At 35.0% G+C, this 25,420-nt stretch overlaps 1 protein-coding gene across 1 annotated transcript in view; it reads right to left on the bottom strand.

Annotated features, from left to right (window-relative positions):
- Nucleotides 1-25,420, bottom strand: part of ANKRD13C (ankyrin repeat domain 13C) — a 97,993-nt gene that overhangs the window by 54,549 nt on the left and 18,024 nt on the right. Inside the window, exons 2-4 of the mRNA XM_047727430.1 lie at nt 20,686-20,727; nt 6,739-6,843; nt 1,612-1,697 (exon numbers count right to left, since the gene is read on the bottom strand). Coding sequence (XP_047583386.1) covers nt 1,612-1,697; nt 6,739-6,843; nt 20,686-20,727 — 233 coding nt within the window. The remainder of the gene's footprint in view (nt 1-1,611; nt 1,698-6,738; nt 6,844-20,685; nt 20,728-25,420) is intronic.

Here is a 25,420-nt window from a genome sequence, read left to right as displayed (position 1 = left end):
CCACAATAGCCAAACTATGGAAAGAACCTAGATGTCCATCAACAGATGAATGGATAAAGATGTGGTGTATATGTGTGTGTGTATATATATACACACACACAATGGAATACTTTGCAGCCATCAAAAGAAATGAACTCTTGCTATTTGCAAAGAAAGAAGTCAATTTGCTGAGCAAAATAAGTCAATCAGAGAAAGACAATTATCATATTATCTCCCTGATATGAAGAATTTGAGAGGCAGAGTGGGGGCTTTGGGGGGTAGGGAAGGAAAAATGAAACAAGATGGGATTGGGAGGGAGACAAACCATAAGAGACTCTTAATCTTACAAAACAAACTGAGGTTTGCTGTGGGGAGGGGGAGTACGGAGAGGGTGGTTGGGTTATGGACATTGGGGAGGGTATGTGATATGGTGAGTGCTGTGAAGTGTGTAGGACTGATGATTCACAGACCTGTACTCCTGGGGCAAATAATACATTATATGTTAATAAAAATAATTAATAAAAAATTGGTATCAATAAATAGTCCATTTATCAGCATAACCAAAATAACAATAATAACTATAACTGTAAAAATAGCCAAACCTTTAGATGTTTTATAAAATAAACTTCCAAAATGACTATTTGTGCAGTCTCATAATGGACTAAGAAAATGACACTCTGAAATAGAAAACTTTTTCTATAAAGTGGTAATACAAATTTACTAAATCTGAAATATGAAATTACACCATATGAAGATGTTAAGTTTGTATTTCACAAATTAGAAGCTAGACAGCAAAGCCTATAACTGTTAAGGAAACTACTGTGATCATATATTCTAAAAAAAATTTATCTCTTGAGATATAAAACCAAAAAAAGCATACTTCAGAAGAGACAGTTAACACGATAGGTCTATCTCTCACAGTTCTTTCAGACATCAAACATACAGTAGACAAAAATAAAAGAAAACAAAGCTCTCTTCCTTTCTGTGCCAGCACATCCAGCTCTTAAGATCAGAATGTAGGATAGACAAAAAGAGTTTTGTTATATAAAGAAAATGCTGTTCCTGGAACAGATAGTGGCCTCAGTTCTTAGGTGATCTTCCTATCCAAAGGACAAAGGAAAATTATTGCCATTACTTATGAACTACCTCCTTTTTCCTTAGAGCTCTTATCTAATTCATTGAAAACAGTAATTCTTTAAACTTTTTTTTTTTAAAGATTTTATTTGTTTATTTGACAGAGAGAGATCACAAGTAGACAGAGGCAGGCAGAGAAAGAGAGAGAGAGAGAGGGAAGCAGGCTCCCTGCTGAGCAGAGAGCCCAATGCGGGACTCGATCCCAGGACCCTGAGATCATGACCTGAGCTGAAGGCAGCGGCTTAACCCACTGAGCCACCCAGGTGCCCGAAAACAGTAATTCTTTATCTCCTTCCCTGGTTCAAAGTAAATGGTGCTTCCATAGGATTAAATGTATCCATTATAATCAGGGTATTTTGTTTTATCATTATTGCTCAGTTCAAACAGGACTTTTACCATTTCTTAATAATCCAGAAATTAGACTGCATTTTAAAAATGCTTAAAAATACACTTACAATTTGCTCTTTAGTACAAGATTGGCAAAGAGATATAACTTACCTCTTTTAGGGCTTTTAATAATCGAGGTCGTTTTTCTTCAACACTTTCCCTGGATTGCTGCTTAAGCTTCCTTAAAAGAGCTGTAACTGAAGTTTAAATTAAAATTCTTTTTAATTTAAAATAAATTTCACCATGCTAGATTGTCAATTACAGCTCAATTAAAAAAATTTATACAAAAAACTTTTTTGCCATGTTAGAAAACACCACTAGCTTACTATGCAAAGATATAAATATAGACATTATAAATAAGTTGATAAGTTTAATAAAACTGTTACAAACCCCAAAGAAAACTGAAAAGAGATACCTTAACATGAACTTATATTCACACTAGTATTCCTAGTTTTTAATTATCAGCGAGGATTTACCTAACTGAGCCAAGATTAACCAATCTAAGTCAGATGATGCAATGTCCTGTTATAACACTGATCTAAAAGATCTCTAAGACAGATCTCAAAAATCCCACTGGATATTACTTTTATAAAAAATGTAGTTATTTGTAATTATTACTGGGTGTATCTGTTCTTTTCTCCCTAGAGGTTGTACTCTCAAAGATCGACACATAGTAGAAAAAATATAAAAACGAATCCTATTTTATCTGTGAAAAGAACTTCTGAATCTCTTAAAATCTGAAGCCCTCCATAGTCTTTTCTCAATAGTTCAGGCGAGATTTAAACACATTGCCTAACTGCAAACTCCAGCTTTACTAATTATTAGCTATATGTAAATGGACAAGTTACTTAATTTCCCTAAATTTCAGTTTCTGTTTTTCATTTGCCAAGTAAAAAATAAAGTGAAATCTACACAGAATTTCTGTAAAGGCTCAATATAAGTTGCTTACTACTGTGCCTGCAATTAAGTAAATATAATTTTTACCTATTAGAATAAAGGTCTAAAATTGACTAGAAAATATCAATCAATCCCTAACATTTACTGAAATAAGGGAAAATATTAGACTTAAATCAAGTAAGCCTAACAAAAGATAAGAAGATAGAAAATATGCACTGGGGGAAAATATGTACATCACTACATGCTGACTTCCTCTTAGTCCTGAGATATTTTTCACATATATCTATATATCTGAATATATATATATTCATATACATTTAAAAATACTATTATTTTTACTACTTTACAATATTCATTCTTATAAACTACTTAAAGCTTTATGTGGAATACAGAAGCAAAAGGTAAAAAAAAAAAAAAAAAGAAAAACGAAAGAAGACTGTACTGAAAGCTTGAACCAGATTTGTTTTGTTTACAATGGCCAAAATAGGAAAAAAACTAGAGAAAAATTTGAAAAACGGTGCAATCTATTCTTACTTTGAACCACACTTCTAACCATAACCCCACTGTATTTTAAAGAGTCAAAAATCAAAGAACAAATTTAAATTACTCATGGTCTTTTGGAACAACAAGTGGCTGAGATTAGTTAGCCCTAGAAACCAAGGTGCAGGACCTCATCTCATCATATAGTCCTACAGCTAGCTTTGTGACATAGGTCAATAGTTTCCAAATACAAGTCTACATTCTACAGTGCCCAACTGTTCAAGTTCCCAGTGATATGCAGTAAAATGAATATTTTTTCAATTTAAGGATTAATTCTTTCTGCTATTTTTGGTTTCAAAATGTCATTTTTTAAGAAATGGTGATCACAGCAAGAAAGCAATTATCTTTTTTTTAAAGTTTCTACATGCTAAAATGAAATGTTGCCTACTCCACCTCAATTCTCAAATACAATTTTTTTCTGGCCTGTGAAATCCAAATAGTCTGAGAACCAATGACCTGGATAATCATTAAAGTTCTTTCCAGATATAAATTTATATGAATCTGGCTAACCTCATGTTTGTTTGATTTAATTTTAATATCAAAGCTTTATTAGCCAAATGTAGTAGAATTCTTTTTATGATTAATTAAAATTTTATAATTAATTAAAATTTTATGATTTATAATAAACTCAAGTATTTTAATAAATCTTCCTTGCCTTTAAGCAAGGCAATTTGCCTTCAAATTCAAACAAACCTCTGTGAATGTAAGGAAAAGAAAGAATTCAATTCATATATAGAAAAGAAATCTTAAAAAAAAGCAGAAGTTATATATTTTTCCCCAGGTAAATATATTGAAACTGACTGAACACATGTAGTAAATAACAGTTACATTAAAATGGAACATTCTTAAAAAGATAGTGATAAAGAAATTTACATTACATTAAAAAATAACGTCAACTCAAACTTTCTCATGAAAATGGAAACAAACATTGAGAATGCAATTATACAAAATTATCAGTATTTTTTTGTGGGATCAGGATTTGTACTCCCATATTGTAAGAATCACATTAACGATGACTGATAATAAGGATAAAATTAGCTTTAGAGAATTTGAATGGTGTTAGAATTCAAACAAAAACTCAAAGAACTCCAATAAACCATAACTTATTTACCTTTCTCTTTCTTTTCCCACACAAAGTACTTTTAACATATTCAGTTGGTTGTGCCTAAAACCTTTGGAACTATGCCCTCCTGCTCCAAGAATTACTTAAATCTGTATTTTCTGCTCTCCACTTCCTTCTATGCTCCAGAATAATTATTTCCCACTTCTTATTTAGACAGTTCTGTGGACATACCATAGATAACTCAAACTCAACAAATCTAACATCAAATTAATTAAATCCAAGACTGATAGCTCTCCGATACTGACCTAGGCTGATCACTGTTCAGCACGCAACAATCATAAGACAGAAAAATAACATAATTTTGAAATTTTATTAACTCTAAAGTGAAATAATTCTCTTTTTTTTTTAGTTCATTTTTTAGTAATCTCTACAGACAACTTGGGGCAACCAAACTCATGACCCTGAGATCAAGAGTTACCTGCGTTTCTGACTAAGCCAACCAGGTGTCCTCCCTAAGTGAAATGATTTTAAATAGTCTCCAAAAAATACAGTATCATTTCGTTCTACAGCACAAAAACATCAGCAGAAATCAGACCAAAAAAGAAACAGGTTACAGTACTTGCTGATAATTTATAGTATCAGAATACATTTTGCTAATTAGATAAAATATTTCAGTAAAAATTATATTAGATTATCTCTAATTTTTTTAAATAATGTAATTTTCTATGCCTAGAAAATTTTAATGTAACACAAGCTAAATAATCAAAAATTTAAATCATAATTTTTTTTAACTAATCCATTAATTTTATTATGTTCAGTTAGCCATCATACAGTACATAAGTTTTTGATGTAGTGTTCGATGATTCATTAGTTGTGTGTAACACCCAGTGCTCATCACAACACGTGCTCTCCTTAATACCCATCACCCTGTTACCCCATCCTTCTCCCCTCCGTAACCCTCAGTTTGGTTTCCAGGGTCCAGATTCTCTCATGTAAATCATAATTTTTAAAACAATTTCAAAGTATAGACCCTTTTAATACCATTATAAATACATCCATATATTTCTAAATATGTAGCTTAAGAGTTGTTAAATTTCCTATTCTTTAAGTTAGCTGTTAAATATTTCCATTTCATATGATGGGAAATAACTTTTAAAAAATACTAACTAATTATGGATATATGATACAGTAATTGGCAATGGAATACTATTCAGAATGTATATCTAAGACATCACTCTATAGAAAAAAAATCACTTTAAAAGCAGATCTTAACTACCATGGGCCTCAATCTTTTATATTAAAATCTAGTAACTGATTTTTCAAGAAAACGGTTTCTTGACCTTCCCAACAGATTAAGTTCCTAAAGAGCAGAGACCATGTCTTCATTCTCTACATCTTACTATACATACATGCTTTGTATTAAGAATTCAAAAAATATTCACTGACTCTAAATAAAAGTTATGTGAAAGCCACATAAGTCTCAATGTAAGTCAGAAACCCAGGAGTCCATCTGGTTTCCTCTCCATTCCACTAATGGGTTAGAAATATCAAAGAAAGTTCCTTTAGACTGGTTGCTGCAACTTCTAGTTTATTCTCAGTTTGTTTTATCTGTACATGTTTTTGTCCTTTCCCTGACATAATTCTAGGATTACTATGGTTTCTTACTCTCAAAAGAGTCTCTTGATTTTGTCCAAAAAGGACAACTGTCAATGAATAACAACAAATATACACACACACACACACACACACACACTCATATAATTGTTAAATCATCACAATTTTATCTCATTAAATCCTAAGCCCAAATGTAACGTCACCATTAAAAGCTGCCAAAGAAGCCCCACAAAGATGTAGTATGTGGATTACATATGAAGTTAAGACATAAGAGCCCTAAACGAAGTATCAAATAGAACTAAATCCACATAACATCCTAAGAACGTTCAATCTTAAAGCACTTATTTAATAAAACTGCCCAAAATTTTATTGTTCCTTCCACAAGTCGAGATTTCATTATTTTCAACCTCAAATTGTAAAAAGATATTACCAGAAATATAATATTCTTATTCATCCAGATTTAGATTTTATAAAATTTATAATTTTATAAATTTTATAACGTTTATTTTTATAAATGTTATAAAATTCATTTTTATAAAAACTATGAGATGTGCTTAACAAAAATAAAACCTGTATATGAAGTTGAAAAAAAAATTTGGAATAGGAGGAGGGAAGGTAGAGTAACTGAACACTTTGTATACTGTGAAAAAACATGTGACTTTTTTTGAAATTCTCAAAGACCAAAAAAAGAGACTTTCTTCTCACTTCCAGCCAAGCCTATTCTCACCAATTAAAGTAAAAAGATAACTGTTATAACACACTGATTATTTTCAGTTCCAATTAATGTTGTATATAATTAAGTAGCTGCCAGAAAGGACAATCAGGGTTCAGTGCTTTTAAAAATACTTCATATTGAATAAATAAAACAGTGGAAGCCTATCAGTGAGTAGAATACTGTAAAAGAAAATAATTATAAATAATATACTTTTAAACATGACTCCTCAATTCTTTTTATGTACTATCTAATATCCAAGTTCCTATGTCATGAATAATTCACATATAAGTTTATAAATAACTACAAACATTTCATACTATGGAAAGTTACACTAAATGAAAATTATATCAAAGGCATCACTTCATATTTTTAGAATTTATAGCAAAAACAAGTAATTTGTATTGCTTACTCATCTGTCTATCTCCATAGCTGATGGCTTCCGCCAGAGGGCTCCATCCCTGAGCATTTTTCACCTTTACTGGAGCATTGTGAGCCAAAAGTAAATGGGCACATTCTGAAACATGAAGTGGTAATAATATCAAACATCGTGTAATTTTTAGAATTCCTAAATACAAAAATCATTTAGAAATTTAAGAAACCGATGTAATACAAATAGATCTATAGTATAAACATGGTACTATAAAGAAAAATAATTTTTAAAGTCCTATATATCTAAACAAGGTTATTTCAGATTCTTAGATTCAAGAAGTATCCATTCTATTACTTAAAAATAGATTGTATCTCTCCAAAGAAGTACTATTTTGAGAATATTTCCATAGTCTAAAAGATAACCCAGGATTCCCAAGAGTAATTTACATCAAAATTCTACTAATAAAACTCAAAAGAGGATTTGTATATATGTAATGTTAAGTGGAAAGTTCCTAATTTATTTCAGGAAAAAAAAAAAAAGTGGGGAGCCTGGGTGGCTCGGTAGTTAAGCATCTGCCTTTGCCTCAGGTTATGATCCCAGGGTCCTGGGATGGAGCCCCACATCCGGCTCCCTGCTCGGCAGAAAGCCTACTTCCCCCTCTCCTACTCCCTCTGCTTGCGTTCCCTCTCTCGCTGTGTCTCTCTCTGTCAAATAAATAAATAAAATCTTTAAAAAGAAATTGAAAAAGAAAAAAAAGTGCTTTCAAAAAGGACCAGTAATGCTTCCATAAACCCTTATTTTTCAAATGTTACAATTCTTTTACTTCAGGAAAACACCCAAAAGAGGAAAAAATCTATTTATGATTCCAAGGACAAACCTGGACAGTCTAGTAACCAAAAGAAGTCTAAGGTATAGACCCTTCTATAGGTTGAGGATACCCTTCTTAAAAAGTAGAAATAAAAAGTATATTAATAAGCAAAACGTTCAAAACTGAGACTCATGGGAAATTTAGGATGGCTATCCGTTCCAAATTTCCTAAAGGAATGGTTCATTCATTCAATTAATCATTCAGCAAATATTTACCAAGTGCCTATTATATGCCATTTAAAGTCCTCCATATAAGCAGTGAGAAGATAAGGTCTTGCTATCAGAGAGCTTACATCCTTTGTTAGAAGAAAATAAGTAAACTAATAAATTTTTAAAAAGTCAGATAATGATAAGTGTTTTGAAGGAAATAAGGGTCTTATGACAGTATCATGTCGTTGAACACAGGTGGAAGAAGAATGTGATTTTTAGTTATAGAAGGAATAACTATACCAGCACATAGAACTAGGAATAACTATACTAAGTTTTACTAGAATAAATTAATATAAACATAGAAATTTCACAAATGTGCTTAAGAAAGTCTACAGCAGTATATAAGAATATAGGTATAAGAGAGGTTCCTGGGTGGCTCTGTCAGGAAGCTTCCGACTCTTGATTTCCCGAGATTAAGTCCCACAATCAGGCTCTGTGCTGGTGTTGTCTGTTTAAGATTCCCTCTACCTCTGCCCCTTCCCCTACCTTTACTCCCTCTCCCTGCCCCAAAAAAGAGGAGAGAATCTACAAAAGTAGATATTGTAGCAGTTTATAATGGCAAATATATGGGAAACTAAATGAACATCCACCATGGGGGAATGACTGACTAACAGGATGCATCTATACCACTGGAGTAATATACAGCCATTTTTTAAGAATACTGTCATATTGGGGCACCTGGGTAGCTCAGTGGGTTAAAGCCTCTGCCTTTGGCTCAGGTCACGATCCCAGGGTCGTGGGATCGAGCTCCACATCGGGCTCTCTGCTCAGCAGGGAGTCTGCTTCCACCTCTCTCTCTCTGCCTGCCTCTCTGCCTACTTATGATCTCTCTCTCTCTGTCAAATACATAAATAAATAAAAATCCAAAAAAAAAAAAAAAAAAAAGAATAGTGTCATATCAAAAGGACAAAGGAACAAGGCCAAATGGTCAGCTACTGGCCAAATTTGGGAAACTGAGCATCAAAAAGAGTAATGATTGATTATAACACATTAAACTAAAGACAATCAATTACAGAAAAATGTCAGCTAATAAATGTAGAAGAAATGGCAGAATTTGAAAATTAGTATATTACATCACCAAAGTAATAACTGACTTTGGCAAATGTCCTCAATGAATGCTAAAGCCATTATGTAAAATGGTATGGTGCCAGAAAAGAGGATATTCACATGATATCAAAATAGTATCCCAAGTTCACCTACTAATTACAAAGAGAAAAATGTTCCTTTCCAGTGAAGACATCTGGAGATCATCAGCTTAAATAAGTGACCAAACGTAACGGCATTAATAGTGGCATTAACTTGACATTATGCGTTTCTTTTTTTTTTTTTAAGATATTATCTGTCTATTTATTTGACAGACAGATCACAAGTAGGCAGAGAGGCAGGCAGAGAGAGAAAGGGAAGCAGGCTCCCCGCTGAGCAAAGAGCCGGATGCGGGGCTCCATCCCAGGACCCTGAGATCATGACCCGAGCCGAAGGCAGCAGCTTTAACCCACTGAGCCACCCAGGTGCCCCCGACATTATGGTTTTTTTTTTTGTTTTTTTGTTTTTGTTTTTACATTATGTGTTTCTAATGTGACATAATATCAAGTTCCTAACATCACCTACGCAGTACTCTTTCCAGAAATATTTAACTTGAATCAAATCAAGTCTTACTACCTAATTTTCAATTTGCAGAGAAGATACAAGATAAGAAACAAGTTAAATTACATTATGAGAAAATAATCAGGCAAATCTGAGATGGGAAATATTCTATAAATTCTATTCAAAAAGTGAAGTACAAAGGAAGAAGAAAAAGGAGGCAAACTTTTCTAGATTAAAATAAAGTGACATAACAACCAAATGCAAATGAGTATATTGATTCAATATAAAGCACATATAAAAGAAATTTTTGGAAAAACTTGAAAAATTAAAATATGGATTAGATATTAGAGATTATAACAATATTATTAATTTTCTTAAGTGTGATAATGATAGGGGTGCCTGGGTAGCTCAGTTGGCTAAGCATCTGCCTTCAGTTCAGGTCAGGGTCCAGGGTCCTGGATCGAGCCCATGTTGGGCTCTCTGCTTAGCATGGAGCCTGTTTCTCCCTCTCCCTCTGCCTGCCTCTCCCCCTGCTTGTGCTCTCTCTGTCAAATAAATAAGTAAAATCTTTTTTTTAAAAAGTGTGATAATGATACTGTGGTTATGAAAGAGAATGTCCTTATTCTTAGAGATGCATGCTAAGGTACTTGGTGGTAAAATGTCATGATGTCTACATCTAACTTTCAAATGATACAGTGAAAATAATATATGTAACACTAAGAGAAAAACAAAGCAAATATGATAAAATGTTAATAACTACTGAACCTAGGTAGAGTATTAGAATGTTCATTGTGATCATGAAATCATTCTGAATACCCAAGAACTAGACCTGAGGACTGACAGAACAAACTGCACAACTAAATGGAGAGAAAAGGCCACAACAAGGAAGGTGGGAAGTGCAGAGAAGTGGTTTGAGAGAGAAAAGGATCGTAGGTGCTGGGGAGGGGAGATAGCCCTGGTTATGGAGAAATGTGAGAGAGTGGAGCACACAGGGATAAGCACAAGAAGAACACTTCCCCAAAGCCATTGGCTGGGAAAATGAGAGGGGCTAATTCTCATGAGGTTTTGCAACCAGCAGGGCTCAGACTGGAGTTTTAGAGGTCCCGGCCTTGGCTGGTATAAAGACCTAAGGGTACTGCCCTCCTGCTGGAGAGAAGGCAGGCATGCCACCCCTGGAAAGATAGCACAATTTGAGGATCACCATGGAGGGGGAATGTTTACTCTTCCTGGAGTGCATCTGTGACAGCAGTGCCTCTCTGTGGACAAAAGAGTCCGTGGGCACTATTTCATTCCCCTGTCCCTCAGCGTAAGTGCAGAGGCTAACCCAGACACTGGAAACTGGCTGTTTAGCATGCTTTGCTCCAAATACCACACCTCTAACACTGGCACCACCGCCCTTCTGGGTCAAACCTGAGTAGGGTCCAGGGCAGCAACAAAGTCCCTAAAGTCTGAAGTTTTAAAAGTAAGCAGACCTGGGAGCACCTGGATGGCTCAGCTGGTTAAGCATCCAACTCCTGGCTTCAACTCGGGTTATGATCTCCAGATCCTGGGATTGAGCCTGCATCAGGTTTGCACTCAGTGAGAGTTTGGCTTGAGATTCTCTACCTCTCCCTCCCCTTCTGCCCCTCTCCCCACTCATGTCAGCATTCTCTCTTAAAATCTTAAAAGTAAGCAGGCTTGGCTGAGATAGAGCCCAAACTGAATAGTGCTGCTCCAGGCAGGCAAGCAAACTGGACACAGGTAGTGTGAAAACAGGGATCGCAAAAATGGCTAGGAAACATGAGGGGAAATTACTTGCTTTTCTGGGAAGGCTACCCGAGAGCAGCAGGCATGGACTTCCCTCTCCCAGGACAAAGGAGTTGGCTGAAGCCATTTCCCTCCTGGGCCCCTCAGCAGAAACCAACTTCAGAACACAGCGCCAACACTGGCTACCTAACATGTTTACACCAGCTCCTGCCCCATCTGCTCTGCTGGTGCTGCTTTTCTCAGGCAAGTGTGCCCAATGACCAGCAAGCAGACCCCTCCCCCAGGAAGACCAGCACAAACTCCCACACACACCATGTCTATTGACCATAGAGTTCTGCAAACCTTCAACTCTAGTGGAAATAGCATCAGGTCTTATTTAACAAGCAGACCAGAGCATACCTAGTTAAAACTCATCACACTCTGGCCAAGGTCTAGACACTGTCCACTGCAGGCAAGGAGAGCCTCTGTAGAGGACTGACCTGAGGGAAAGAGCAGAGAAAACACAGCAGCAGAGTATAGGCAGCACACACCAGAGGCACTTCCTCAAGTGCCAGACCCTGGACATTATATGACCTCTTCTTCATAAAGCCATTACTCACAGGAGCAGGAAACATAACAGGATTTTCTAACACAGAGAAGACAGAGACCTATACAAAATGCCAAGATGGAGGAATTCATCCCAAAAGAAAAAACAAGAAAAGGTCACAGCCATTCAGAATAGGAGAAATGAAGAGTTCCCTAGATGAATAAAAGCTAAAGGACTTTGTGAAAAGCTAAAGGACTTTTTTGCCCTGCAAAAAATACTAAAGGGGACTCTTTGAATGGATAAAGTAGATGTGGTGTATCTATACAATGGAATACTGTGCAGCCATCAAAAAATGAAATCTTGCCATTTGCGACAACGTGGATGAAACTAGAGGGTATTATGTTTAGTGAAATAAGTCAATCGGACAAAGACAACTATCATATGATCTCCCTGATATAAGGAAGTGGAGATGCAACATGGTGGGTTTGAGGGGTAGGAAAAGAATAAATGAAACAAGATGGGATCGGGAGGGAGACAAACCATAAGAGACTCTTAATGTCACAAAACAAACTGAGGGTGGCCAGAGGGAGGGGTGTAGGGAGAGGGTGGTGGGGTTACGGACATTGGGGAGGGTATGTGCTATGGTGAGTGCTGTGAAGTGTGTAAACCTGGCGATTCACAGACCTGTCCCCTGGGGCTAATAATACATTATATGTTTATAAAAAATTTTTTTAAATTATTAAAAATAAAAAAAAGAAATAAGAAAAGGTTGAGATCATACCATGCATCTTTGCTGGCTAAAACACTATCAAACTTCAAGTCAACCACAAGTAAAAACTTGGGAAGTCCACAAATACATGGAAAGTGCACTACAGACTGAATGGGTCAACCAGAAAATTAAAGGAGAAAATAAAAAAAAAAAAAAATACAAGGGAACAAATAAAAATGAAAGCACAACGGTCCAAAACATTTGGGTAAAAGCAAAAGCAGTCATAAGAGGGAAGTATATAGCAATACAGGCCTAACTCAAGAGGCAAGAAAAATCTCAAATAAACAACCTAACTTTATACCTCAGGGAGCTAGAAGAAAAACAACAAACAAAGCAAAGCCTAGAGCCAGCAGAGGAAGGGAAATAATAAAGATTTGAGTGGAAAAATGATACAGAAACTAAAAACAAACAAACAAAAAAAGTAGACCAGATCAATGAAACCAGGACCTGGTTCTCTGAAAAAATTAATAAAATTGATAAACACCTAACCAGACATATTAAAAAGAAAAGAGGGGCACCTGGGTGGCTCAGTGGGTTAAGCCTCTGCCTTTGGCTCAGGTCATGATCTCAGAGTTCTGGGATCGAGCCCCGCATCGGGTTCTCTGCTCGGCAGTGAGCCTGCTTCCTCCTCTCTCTGCCTGCCTCTCTGCCTACTTGTGATCTCTCTCTCTCTATCAAATAATAAAAAAAAGAATATGTTTCTAAAAAAAAAAAAAAGAAAAAAGAAAAAGAAAAGAGAAAGGACCCAAATAAATAAATTTATAAGCAATAAGAAAATAAGAAGTGAGAAATAACCAATGCCACAGAAATACAAGCAATTATAACAGAACATTATGAAAAATTATATGCCAAAAAAAATCAGTCTGGAAGAAATAAATTCCTAGAAACTCATAAACTACTAAAACTAAAGCAATAAAAAACAGAAAATTTGAATAGACTATTAACCAGCGAAGAAATTGAATCAGTAATCAAAAGTCTCCCAACAAAGTCCAGGACCAGATGGCTTCCCAGGGGAGTTCTACTGAACATTCAAAGAAGAGTTAATACCTATTCTTCTCAAACTATTCCAAAAAATAGAAACAGAAGGAAAACTTTCAAACTTATTCTATGAGTCCAGCATTATCCCAATTCTAAAACCAGATAAAGACTTCATTTAAAAAAGAGAACTACAAGTCAATATCCCTGATGAACATGGATGCAAAAATTCTCAGTACAATACTAGCAAACTGAACCCAAAAATACATTAAAAAAATCATTCACCATGATCAAGTGGGATTTACTCCTGGGTTGCAACAATGACTCAATCAATGTGATACACCAGATTAATAAAGAAAGGATAAGAACCATATGATCCTCTCAACAGACGCAGAAAAATCATTCGACAAAGTATAACATCCATTCATGATAAAAACCCTCAATAAAGGGGCACCTGGGTGGCTCAGTGGGTTAAGCCTCTGCCTTCGGCTCAGGTCATGATCTCAGGGTCTTGGGATCGAGCCCCGCATCGGGCTCTCTGCTCAGCGGGGAGCCTGCTCCCCTCTCTCTCTCTGCCTACTTGTGATCTCTCTCTCTCTCTCTCTCTCTCTGTCAAATAAATAAATAAATCTTTAAAAAAAAAAAACCCTCAATAAAGTGGGTTTAGAGATAACAAATCCACAATAATAAAAACTATAAAGATCATATATGAAAAAACCATAGTTAATATTCTCAATGGGGAAAAACTGAGAGCTTTCCCTCCACCCTCAAGAACAAGACAGGGATGTCCAATTTCACCAGTTATTTAACGTAGTACTGGAAGCCTTCACCTCAGCAATCAGACCACAAGAAGAAATAAAAGGCATCCAAGATCAGCAAGGAAGAAGTCAAACTTTCCGTATTGGCAGAAGACATGATACTCTACATAGAAAACTCAAAAGACTCCACCCAAAGACTGCTAGAACTGATATAGGCATTAAGTAAAGTCTCAGGATACAAACTCAATGTACAGAAAACTGCTGCATTTCTATACACCAATAATGAAGCAGCAGAAAGAGAAATCAAGGAACCAATCAATCCCGTTTACAATTGCATCAAAAACCACAACACAGCTAGGAATAAACCCAACCAAAGAGGTAAAAGACCTCTACTCTAAAAACTATAATACACCAAGGAAAGAAATTGAAGATGATACAAAGAAACAGAAAGACATTCCATCTTCATGGATGGGAAGAACATATATTGTTAAAATGTCTATACCACCCAAAGCCATCTACACATTTAATGCAATGCCTATCAAAATACCAACAGCATTTTTCACAGAGCTAGAACAAACGATCCTAAAATCTGTATGGAACCACAAAGGGCTCCAAATAGCCAAAACAACACTGAGAAAGAATAGCAAAGCTGAGGGCTTCACAATTCCAGACCTCAAGTTGTATTACCAAGCTGCAGTGATCAAAACAGTATGGTACTGGCACTAAAACAGACACACAGATCAATGGAACAGAATCCAAAACCCAGAAATGGACCCACAACTATATGGTCAACTAATCTTCAACAAAGCAGGAAAGAATATCCAATGAAAAAAGACAGTCTCTTCGGGACGCCTGGGTGGCTCAGTTGGTTAAGCAGCTGCCTTCGGCTCAGGTCATTATCCCGGAGTCCTGGGATCAAGTCCCACATTGGGCTCCTTGCTCGGCGGGGAACCTGCTTCTCCCTCTGCCTCTGCCTGCCATTCTGTCTGCCTGTGCTCGCTCTCTCTCCCTCTCTGACAAATAAATTTAAAAAAAAAAAAAAAAAAAGAAAAGAAAAAAAAAGTAAAAAGACAGTCTCTTCGACAAATGGTGTTGGGAAAACTAGACAGCAATATACAATGAAATTGGACCAACTTCTTCCACCGTATACAAAAAAAAAAAATTCAAAATGCATGAAAGACCTAATTGTGAGACCTGAAACCAACAAAATCCTACACAGGTAGTAACCCCTTGGACATAAGCTGGCAACTTCTTTCTAGGTCTCCTGAGGCAAGGAAAACAAAAGTAAAAATAAACTGCTGACTTGATCAAAATGAAAAGCTTCTGCACAGTAAAGGAAATCATCAACAGAACTAAAAGATAACCTATATGGACTGGGAGAATATATTTGCAAATGACATTTCTGATAAAGGGTTGGTATCCAAAATATATAAAGAACATATAAAACTTGACACCCAAAAAAACAAATGGGTTAAAAAATGGGCAAAAGACATGAACGGACATTTTCTCAAAGAAGACATCCAGATGGCCAACAGACAGAGGAAAAGATGCTCAACATCACTCAACATCAGGGAGATACAACTCAAAACTATAATGAGATGTCACCTCAGACTTAGAGTGGCTAAAATTAACAACACAGGAAAAAAACAATAGGTATTGGCAAGGACGTGGAGAAAAAGGAACACTCTTGCACTTTCGGTGAGAATGCAAATTGGTGCAGCCGCTCTGGAAACTGTATGGAGTTTCCTCGACAGTTAAAAATAGAATTACCCGGGTTAAAGCCTCTGCCTTCAGCTCAAGTCATGGTCCCGGGGTCCTGGGATCGAGCCCTGCATCCGGCTCTCTACTCAGCGGGGAGCCTGCTTCCTCCTCTCTCTCTGCCTGCCTCTCTGCCTACTTGTGATCTCTGTCAAATAAATAAATAAAATCTTAAAAAAAAAATAGAATTACCCTATGATCCAGTAATTGAACCACTAGGTATTTACCCAAAGGAAACAAAAACACTGATTTGAAGGAGTACATGTACCAAATTATGGAAAGACCCCCAAATGCCCACTGGGCGATGAATGGATAAAGAGGAGGTATGCTACACACACACAGACACACACACAGAGGAATATTACTCAGTCATCAGAAAGAATGAAATCTTGCCATTTTGCAATGATGTGGATGGAGCTAGAGCATATTACGCTCAGTGAAATAAGTCAGAGAAAGACAAGTACCATATGACTTCATTCATGTGGAATTTAAGAGGGAAACAGATGAACTTGGGGGGCGGGGTGGGAGAGTGAGGCAAAGCAGGTAATAGAATCTCAACTACAGAGAACAAACTGATGGTTACTGGAAGGGAAGTGGGCAATGGGATGGTTTAAATGGTGGTGGGTATTAAGGAGGACACTTGTGTTGAATACTGGGTATTGTATGTAAGTGATCAATCACTAAATTCTACAACTAAAGCTAATATTACACTGTATGTTAACTAACTGGAATTTTAAAAAAAGAAGAAAGAAGAAGGTTAACAAGGAAAGAGGATGACGGCCCAGCTAAAAAGAATATTTTTAAATAAATAAAATGGATTCTCCAAGAAACCTAGGATCATGGGGTTTTACGTGAGTAGGTATAGATGTGTGTACATATAACAAAGTTAGGGCAACATAAACGTGGATAGGTATCTACAGACTTACAGAACTATTTCATGATAAACTTCTGCATGAAAAGAAAAATATTGCAAAGTACTGTGTATGGTGATTCAACTTCAGTAAAAACAAACTAAGCCCCTGTGTTATATAAATAAGAAGAAAGGGGTACAAGGATACCACTAGGCTATTAATGTTAATTACATCAGGGGGAAAAAAGTAGAAGAGACGATACTTTTCTATATCTTTGAGCTGTTTTATTTCTATTGTTTTGGTATGTATATATTAATAGTCTAAAATCATTTAAAATTTTTAATTTAAAATTATTAAAAAGATGGACAACAATTTAAAGCAATATTCCAGTTATATAAACTAAGGCATAAGATTGGTATGATTTATATATATGCTAGACACATCAGCTATGTTTTCTAATATGCCATAAAGCCTGCTGAATGGCTACCCATCACAATTCAACCAATGTAGAAATAAGTAACTTTAAAAAGTCAGATAATCATAAATATTCCAGTCACCTATGACATAGTCTGATACATTAAAAAAAAAAAAAAGGGCAGGATCAATCAAATCCCTTGCCCAATAATTTTAACAATGAGTAATAAAAAAACAAGATAGTTAACAACAGGGCACTAAGGCTTAAAAAATGCATAAATGTGCCACAAAGAAGTTAGGACCTGAGGAGACTGAATAAAATGAAGTTATGAAGAACAGAAATCACATACAAATAAGCAAGAGCTATAAAGATAATAAAATATAAAGAGAGAGAATAGGATAAATAGGACAGTGCAAACAAAGAAGAACATCCAGAGAAAGACTCTAATGAGAGTAAGAAATCATATTAACTCTAGAGTTATCTCAGGGAAAAAAAAGTTAAAAACTGCAGATCCAGAAGAATGAATTAAACGGTGCAGCAACTGTGCTCGCTTTGGCAGCACATATACTAAAAGGTGCAGCAACTGGTTTGATGAACCTTTCTTTGATGTCCAACCAAAAGGGTAAGAAATAAAGATTACTTTTCTATTTCATCTTCTAAAGATTCCTGAAATCTTCTTTAGGTAACTCAAATCCATAATTCAACAACTTCCCAGACTAGAAGGCCAACATGGTCAACAGACCCAGAAATTCAGGAAAAAAATCAGACTTTAATGTTGAAAAAATAGGTAATACTGCAAAAGTCCTGGGATATCCCTCTTTAAGTCAATCAACAAATACTATTTGTCCTTTTACTGTGTTTACAAACAAGCATACAAATAGCAAGTTTTCCTTCAACGATGATATCAGTAAAGGTATAGCATATTTATCTCTAAGGAAGAAGATAAAAGAGAATGGATTGCCATAGACTGAAGAGTGGTACAATGCAAAATTAATTTATAGAATTAATAAGGTAGATGTTTTATCTTCCACTACACATTTCAATATTGCTCCTGTGTAAGCGAATCTCAAAAATATTAAAGGCCAGGGGCGCCTGGGTGGCTGGCTCAGTTGGTTAGGCAACTGCCTTCGGCTCGGGTCATGATCCCAGGGTCCTGGGATCGAGCCCCACATTGGGCTCCCTGCTCAGTGGGAGCCTGCTTCTCCCGCTCCCTCTGCTGCTCTGCCTGCTTGTGTCTCTCGCTCTATCAAATAAATAAATACAATCTTAAAAAAAAAAATTAAAGGCCATAAAGAAAAAAGCAAAAAAGTATATGCAACTTAAGAAAATGTAAACGGATCAGCATATTATCTCTAGTACCTACTCTAGATGAAAAGGACTCAGAAAGTGAATATTATTTTCAGATCCTGAATCATCTAACCAAGTGTTCTGCAAAAATACATTCCACAGAATTCAGGATACATGTGGAAAAAAAAAAATCAAATAACTTTGGGGAACAACGACTATATATCCACCACCTGTCCCAACTTAGAAGGTCACAATGCATATTAGCATATTAAAGTTCTAAGAAATAAAATTTATTTATAAATTTTATAAAAAAAAAAAATGCTTAATACGTATTAACCCACTATTTTCCAAATTGATTTGACCTGAAATTACTATTTTCCTCTAAACATTTATCAGTATGCCATAAAACTAGTGTTCTATGAAATATGATTTAGACAGGCTAAAGTAAACCTATGATAAAACATAACAATGCCATTTCTTTTATTTATTTATTTATTTATTTATTTATTTATTTATTTATTTATTTGACAGAGATCACAAGTAGGCAGAGAGGCAGGCAGAGAGAGAGGGGGAAGCAGGCTTCCTGCTGAGCAGAAAGCCCGATGCAGGGCTCAATCCCAGGACCCTGAAATCATGACCCAAGCCGAAGGCAGAGGCTTAACCCACTAAGCCACCCAGGTGCCCCAACAATGCCATTTCTGTATTTCTTTCAATACTCTATTATAAGAAATTTCAAATATAAAGAAAAATAGAAAGATGATCACAATGAACACTCAAATACTCCATACTGAGGTTCAACAGTTGTTAACATTTTATCACATTTGCTTTGTCTTCCTCTTAGTGTTATATATAATAAATGTAATTTACACATATATAAAAAATAGCAGACACACCATAGGAGATAGACATATAGTAGGTAAGCAGGTAGGTAGAGAGAGATGTGGCAGGGGCAGGAAGCCTGATTCCTCATATAGTCCTGGTCATTTCTCTTCCTGAGATATAATTAGTCCTCATTTCTTGAGTTTCTGTAATATGTAGCCACTTAATAAATCTCTGTTAACTTAGAAGTTACTCAAGTGAGTATTCCTTGCAAGAAGGTATTAAAAAGAAAGAACTAAATTTTAAAAAGTACTAAAAATAATTTGAGTCACCAATTTATACAGAATTAAAATAAAAATTAAATCAGTCTATAGATCACACACTTAAGCATATAAACTTAAAAACCAAACTAACGAAAGAATTTTGTTTCTCAACAAAGCAAGTTCTGGTTACACTCCTGGGATCTGCATACATTCAGATCAAATGTTTACACCAAATGTACTATACTATGTAACAATAACAGATGTTCCAAAATGATACTTCTAGATCAACAGAAAGAAAAGTGTTAACAAACTTCATTACCCTTTTTAAAAATTTAAGACTATATGTTTTTAAAAATTTTTATCAAACACATCTAAAATTTAAAAATCCAGCATCAAAATGTTGCCAATCCACTACCTGAAATCCTCACTTTCCAGGATCACTGGGAATATTTTATTACTTCTAGGAATAGCCTTAAAAAGTAAATCTTTTAGGGGCACCTGGGTGGTTCAGTCAGTTAGCCATCTGCCTTATGCTCAGGTCATGATCTCAGGGTCCTGGGATCAGGCCTGCATCCGGGCTCCCGGCTCAGTGGGTCTGCTTCTCCCTCTCCCTTTGCCTCTGCCCCTCCCACCACTCATGCTCTCCCTCTCAATCTCTCTCTCTCTCTCAAATAAATAAATAAAATCTTTTCTTTTTAAGTAAATCTTTTAAATCATCTGTCAATGAAGGTTTTTTTTAATTAAAGAATATACAAGTTCTTACTATCATCTTACATACAAAAGGTTAGTCTTCTGAGTTTAGATATATAAAACAATCCTTATTAAAGAATCTTATAAACTCTTTGAATATTAAAAGGATTACAATAGTTAGTAAATCTTAATAGTTGGAAATTATAAATACTTACTTGATGAAATAATAAAATAAGAAAAAAACATAGTTTCAAAAAGCATAAAATTAGTACAGGATTTCCACTAACTCTTATGTTAAACTATGGAAAATGAGAAAATATTAATTTTAATATACTGAATCCTAATTCAATTAGCCAATAAAATAATCAGGTAGATTTTGAAAAACTCAAAAAACAAAATATAAAAATTTTAACTAAATCTGAAATTACATGAGTGAAGTTAAACACAAGAAAGGAAATATTTACTAACCTTTATTTCCTAACATCACAGCAAGATGTAAAGGAGTGTTTCCTAAAATTAAAGAAAAATTATATTAGTATAAAAACATTGGATATTTTATTTAAAGGTGGTTTTATTTCCTTCAGAAATTTCACTGACAGATTTTAAACAAAAATAATGTGACTGCAAAATGATCTTCCTTATATGGCAAATTCAAAGTAAGAGGACATCCCATGGTTTCTAAACACAACGTATTCTATTCCTCACCCTTCAACACTCACCAAAAAAGGATACCCAGTTTGCTTTTGAGGTTTCTTCTCCCAATAGATTTCACAGACTCCTTTGTTACTAATTTCTTTATCATATCATTCTTTGTTCATTCAGCAATTTAAATACCTACTATATACTCATCTTTGGGGACAGATACCAAAAAGACCTAATCCCAGTCCTCAATTTGTTCAGAAGTCTTATATGAAAATAAATAATTGCTATTATTATTTATCAGAAGAGAGTATAGCATGATAATGGAACACAAAATATAGCTCCTAATTTTGCCTGTACAAATAGGATTAACTATTGAAGAGGGACAGACTGGAATGAGTCTTGAAAAATGCATTAGAAATTTATAGGCAAACAAAGCAACAATGACTAGTATTCCATGTTAAAAACAATACTCCCAAATTAAATTCAAATGCAAGAATAGTTTATATTTAGGAAGCAAACAAATTTTTATTTTATACTAGTGGCAGTAAAGAGAATAATAAATAATGAAACTGGAAAGATGAACAAAAGATAATGATGATTAGAGGCTATGCTACAAAGTTTGGACTATAGCCTATTAGTTGCTATATAATGATTAATTTAATTTCAAAATGACATCCTAAGCCACCCAGTAGCCGAAAAACATCTTGATTATAAAAGAAAGCAAACCTACAGTAATATTATTTTTTTTAAATAACAGAAGATAATTTTTTTAAAGGTTCTATTTATTTGGCACAGAGACAGAGAGTACAAGTAGGCGGAGCAGCAGGCAGGAGAGGGAGAAGTAGGCTCCCCGCTGAGCAGAGAACCTGATGTGGGGCTTGATCCCAGGTCCCGGGATCATGACCTGAGCCAAAGGCAGACGCTTAACCCACTGAGCCATGCAGGCACCCCAACAGTAGTATTTTAAAATAAAGTTACTGAATAAATTTATGTATACTAATTTTCAGATATTAGCATTTTTACAGAAGGCACCACATGAACAATTTTTGTCAATAAAAGCTGCACACTTACCAAAAAATCATATACAGGATAAAACAAGATTTGACTATGTTTTTAAAAACCTTATATAAGATCTACACCAATCTCTTAGCTTGACAAAACTACCAAAATGATAAACACACACACACAAAATCTTTTGCTCAATACAAGCACAATGGAATACGAATTGTTGGCTGTAAATACAATTTTTGTGCAAAATTTAGAAGTTTAATAAATTCATTAAACTTAAATTTTCTCTGTAAATAATTTTACAAAAAAAAAAACCTGGGCTACAATCAATTTCTTCATCTTAATATTAGAAAAACAAAAACAATAAGAAGATTTGGGGACATAATTCACATTATGATTTTCCAAAATAAAATTTCCCTTAGCTACTAGGCAGTTTTCACACCTCAAAATGAATTCCAGTTGAGATATGCAAACTCTGTTAATAATCATACATTGAAGCATGTCCCCAGAAAAGAGGTTTTGCTCACAATACTACTTAAGTAAACTTTACTAGGTACCAAGTTATCGGTACAAAACTATTTTCCAAAAAGACAAATTTCAATTTTCCAAATAGCTCAGACTCTTTAGGGAGCTAGGTATCTTCCTTCAGGCCATTATCTAGTTCTACAAGTTTGTATTTTTATCTTAAAGAGTCAATATTCATTTAGATTTACTTACCATTTTTGTGCTCTACATTATTTCCTTTATTTCTAACCTTCCATCACAATCATTTTTCATCTATCCAAAACAAAACATATCCTTCAAGATTACCCTTTGTGGAGGTTTGATAAGTGATCTCCCTCAGGTTCTTATTTGTAAATGTGTGTTCAACTTCTATCTTGAAGAACACTGTACCGAGTATGTAATTATTGATTGGCTGTTATTTTTCCCCTGCACTATATGTGGTCTTATGGTCTCCTTTTTTGATGAAAAGCTAGCCATAGAACTTTCTACCCCTCCTCTGAAAGTAATGTTGACATTCCTGGCTATATTTATCTTGTTCTATTTCATTTAAATCATCAGCCATTTCACTTCAATGTGGAGTCCTTTTTTTAATTCTGCTTGGGTCAGACTTCTTGAATCTCCAAGTCAGTGTCTTTCAACAGTTCTGTAAAACTCTCAGCAAGTATCTCTCCAAATACTGCCTTAGTTCCATTTCCTCTCTTCTCTCTGGGGGTTCAATTACAGTAGAACTTGTCACCTTTTCTATTTTTTTTTCTTTCCCTTTCCATTTTCATTATAGATATGTTTTTCTAACCTATTTCCAAGATCATGAATTCTGTCTTCTTCAGGATCTAAACCTGTTAGTAAGCCTATTTATTTAGCTTTTGAATTTCAGCTTGTATTTTCCATTTGAGAATTTCTATTTAGTTCATTTTCAAATACATGATTTCAATTTTTATAATTTCCAGTTCTCTACTAAAATATTTAAATTTGTCTTTATCTCCCAAGAATATAAAAAATACTGTTATTTAAAGCCTCTAATAATAATTACAAAAAACTGAAGCTCTGATGGGTACCCTCCACACCAGTTCTCAGTCATGTTGTTCAGTTTCCTTAAAGTGCTGGTCATCTTTAATTATATACTGGATATAGCATTTAATGAGCTCTCTATGGAAGCCTAAGCAACAAATCCTCCAGATACTTCCACTTGCTTTTGGCATGTGGCTGCGGGTACTACACTTCATTAACCCACGGACTGACATTTTTTTCTGGCCCTCACAAATGACTCAAAGCTGTACTCGAGCCTCCATCAGAACTGATTTACCTTTTGTTCATTCGTATTCCTAAGGTGTAGCCCTTCAAGTTACCAGCCCAAACAGCAGTGTTTAGTTTTATCCCACACTTGGGAGGCCCTGACCTCTATCTTTTGTCCTCTTAGCCCAGAGAGGCTATAAAAAGTGCTGCTCAGCCTCTTAACTACTTCTTTTGGCTTTGCAAAAGCTACTGAGGCAAAATAACCTAAAATGTAAGGCTCAAATCTTTGGATTTCCATCTTCTGCCAGATCTTGACCCAGTAATTCTCATCTATCTCATTAGATTTCCAATACCCTTAAGTTGAATATTTTATTCTTAATTGCTTCAAAGGAAGACTAGTCCTAATCATCTAGTCTATTATTACAATAGGCAGAAATTCTACTTCTATTTTACTTACTAACTTTTCTCGTATCTGTAATTCTGCGCCTTCCATTCTTTGGTACTGTTAATGCATAAAGATGAGATCATTTTATTGGCACTAATGATTATAACTTCTATCATGAGAATGAGAATGAGAATTACTTTCTCAGTGCTTTTAAATCATTTTTACCTGAAGTTCAATTTTGTCAGTAATTAATCTTGCCATTCATATTTTTTTATCATTAACTCAACAATAAATTTTCCATTATTTCCAGTCTCCTTTAGATGTGTCTCCTAGAAGTCCTTTTCTTCTAACAGATGTCATAGTTACTATTTTTGGAAATTTCTTCCCTACGCCTTCCCCTCAATGACAAACCTTATACACTAAGTACATGAACCAGGGAGAACACATGACTCAAACCTAACCAGTTTGATATCCAACTAGAAAATGTTTCAGGAAATGGCACAACAACCACCTGGGTCAAGGTTCTTTTCCAAAAGTTTTTTCTTTTCTTTCTTTCCTTTTTTCTTTTATTAGAACTCATAGGGAAGACTGTCTTTTACCGCTAGAACTACAGTGCTTTAAGATGAGTATGGGACCAAATATTCTCTACAACATAGTTTAGTGGTTCTCAATTAAGGACAATTTTACACCAAGAGAACAGCTAGCAATGTCTAATACATTTTTGGTTATAAAAACTGAGGAGTGGGGGTGCTAATACCATCTAGAGAGTAGAGGCCAAGGATACTGCTAAATACCTTATAATGCATAGGACAGCTTCCTCCCACAAAGAATTCTCCAGCACAAAATGTGAAGTATAGAGGTTGAAAAGCTGAAATAAATAAAGCCCAGTTGCAAGAGAAAAGGAGGAAGCTCTACCTAACAGCAAAGCTAAGAGATTATTTAAAAAACAAAGCAACAACCAAAAAAAAGTCCTGACCTGCAGGAAGTGTAGATACATACATGTCCAATACTAGCTCCTACCCTACCATTTTCAGTTATATGAATCAATAAATACCTCTGGGCATAAGCTAGTTTGCAATGAGTTTCACTTACACATGGCAAGAACATTACTAATGTGATACAGAAAGAGAAGGTCTTATTTGTCATAAACAGACTTTGGGAGACTCCTATTTTATAAGTGCTTTTGTTTTTCTTTTCTATTCTTATTATTTAGAATTTTAAAATGTAATTTATCTTCTGCAGTAACACAGAATATAAACATATATTTTAAATTCTATTTGTAGCAAAATTAATACGTTTTTCAAAAAATGTTTTTAAACTTATATTTATCTAACAAAGTAAAGAAATAAATCACACATTTGATTTCCTTTTTCTTTTCTTTTTTTTTTTTTAAAGATTTTATTTGAGGGGGCGCCTGGGTGGCTCAGTGGG

Source organism: Lutra lutra, chromosome 4 (assembly GCF_902655055.1).
Source record: "Lutra lutra chromosome 4, mLutLut1.2, whole genome shotgun sequence".
Lineage (NCBI taxonomy): Eukaryota > Metazoa > Chordata > Mammalia > Carnivora > Mustelidae > Lutra > Lutra lutra.
This window is presented reverse-complemented; position numbering and strand designations above follow the sequence as displayed.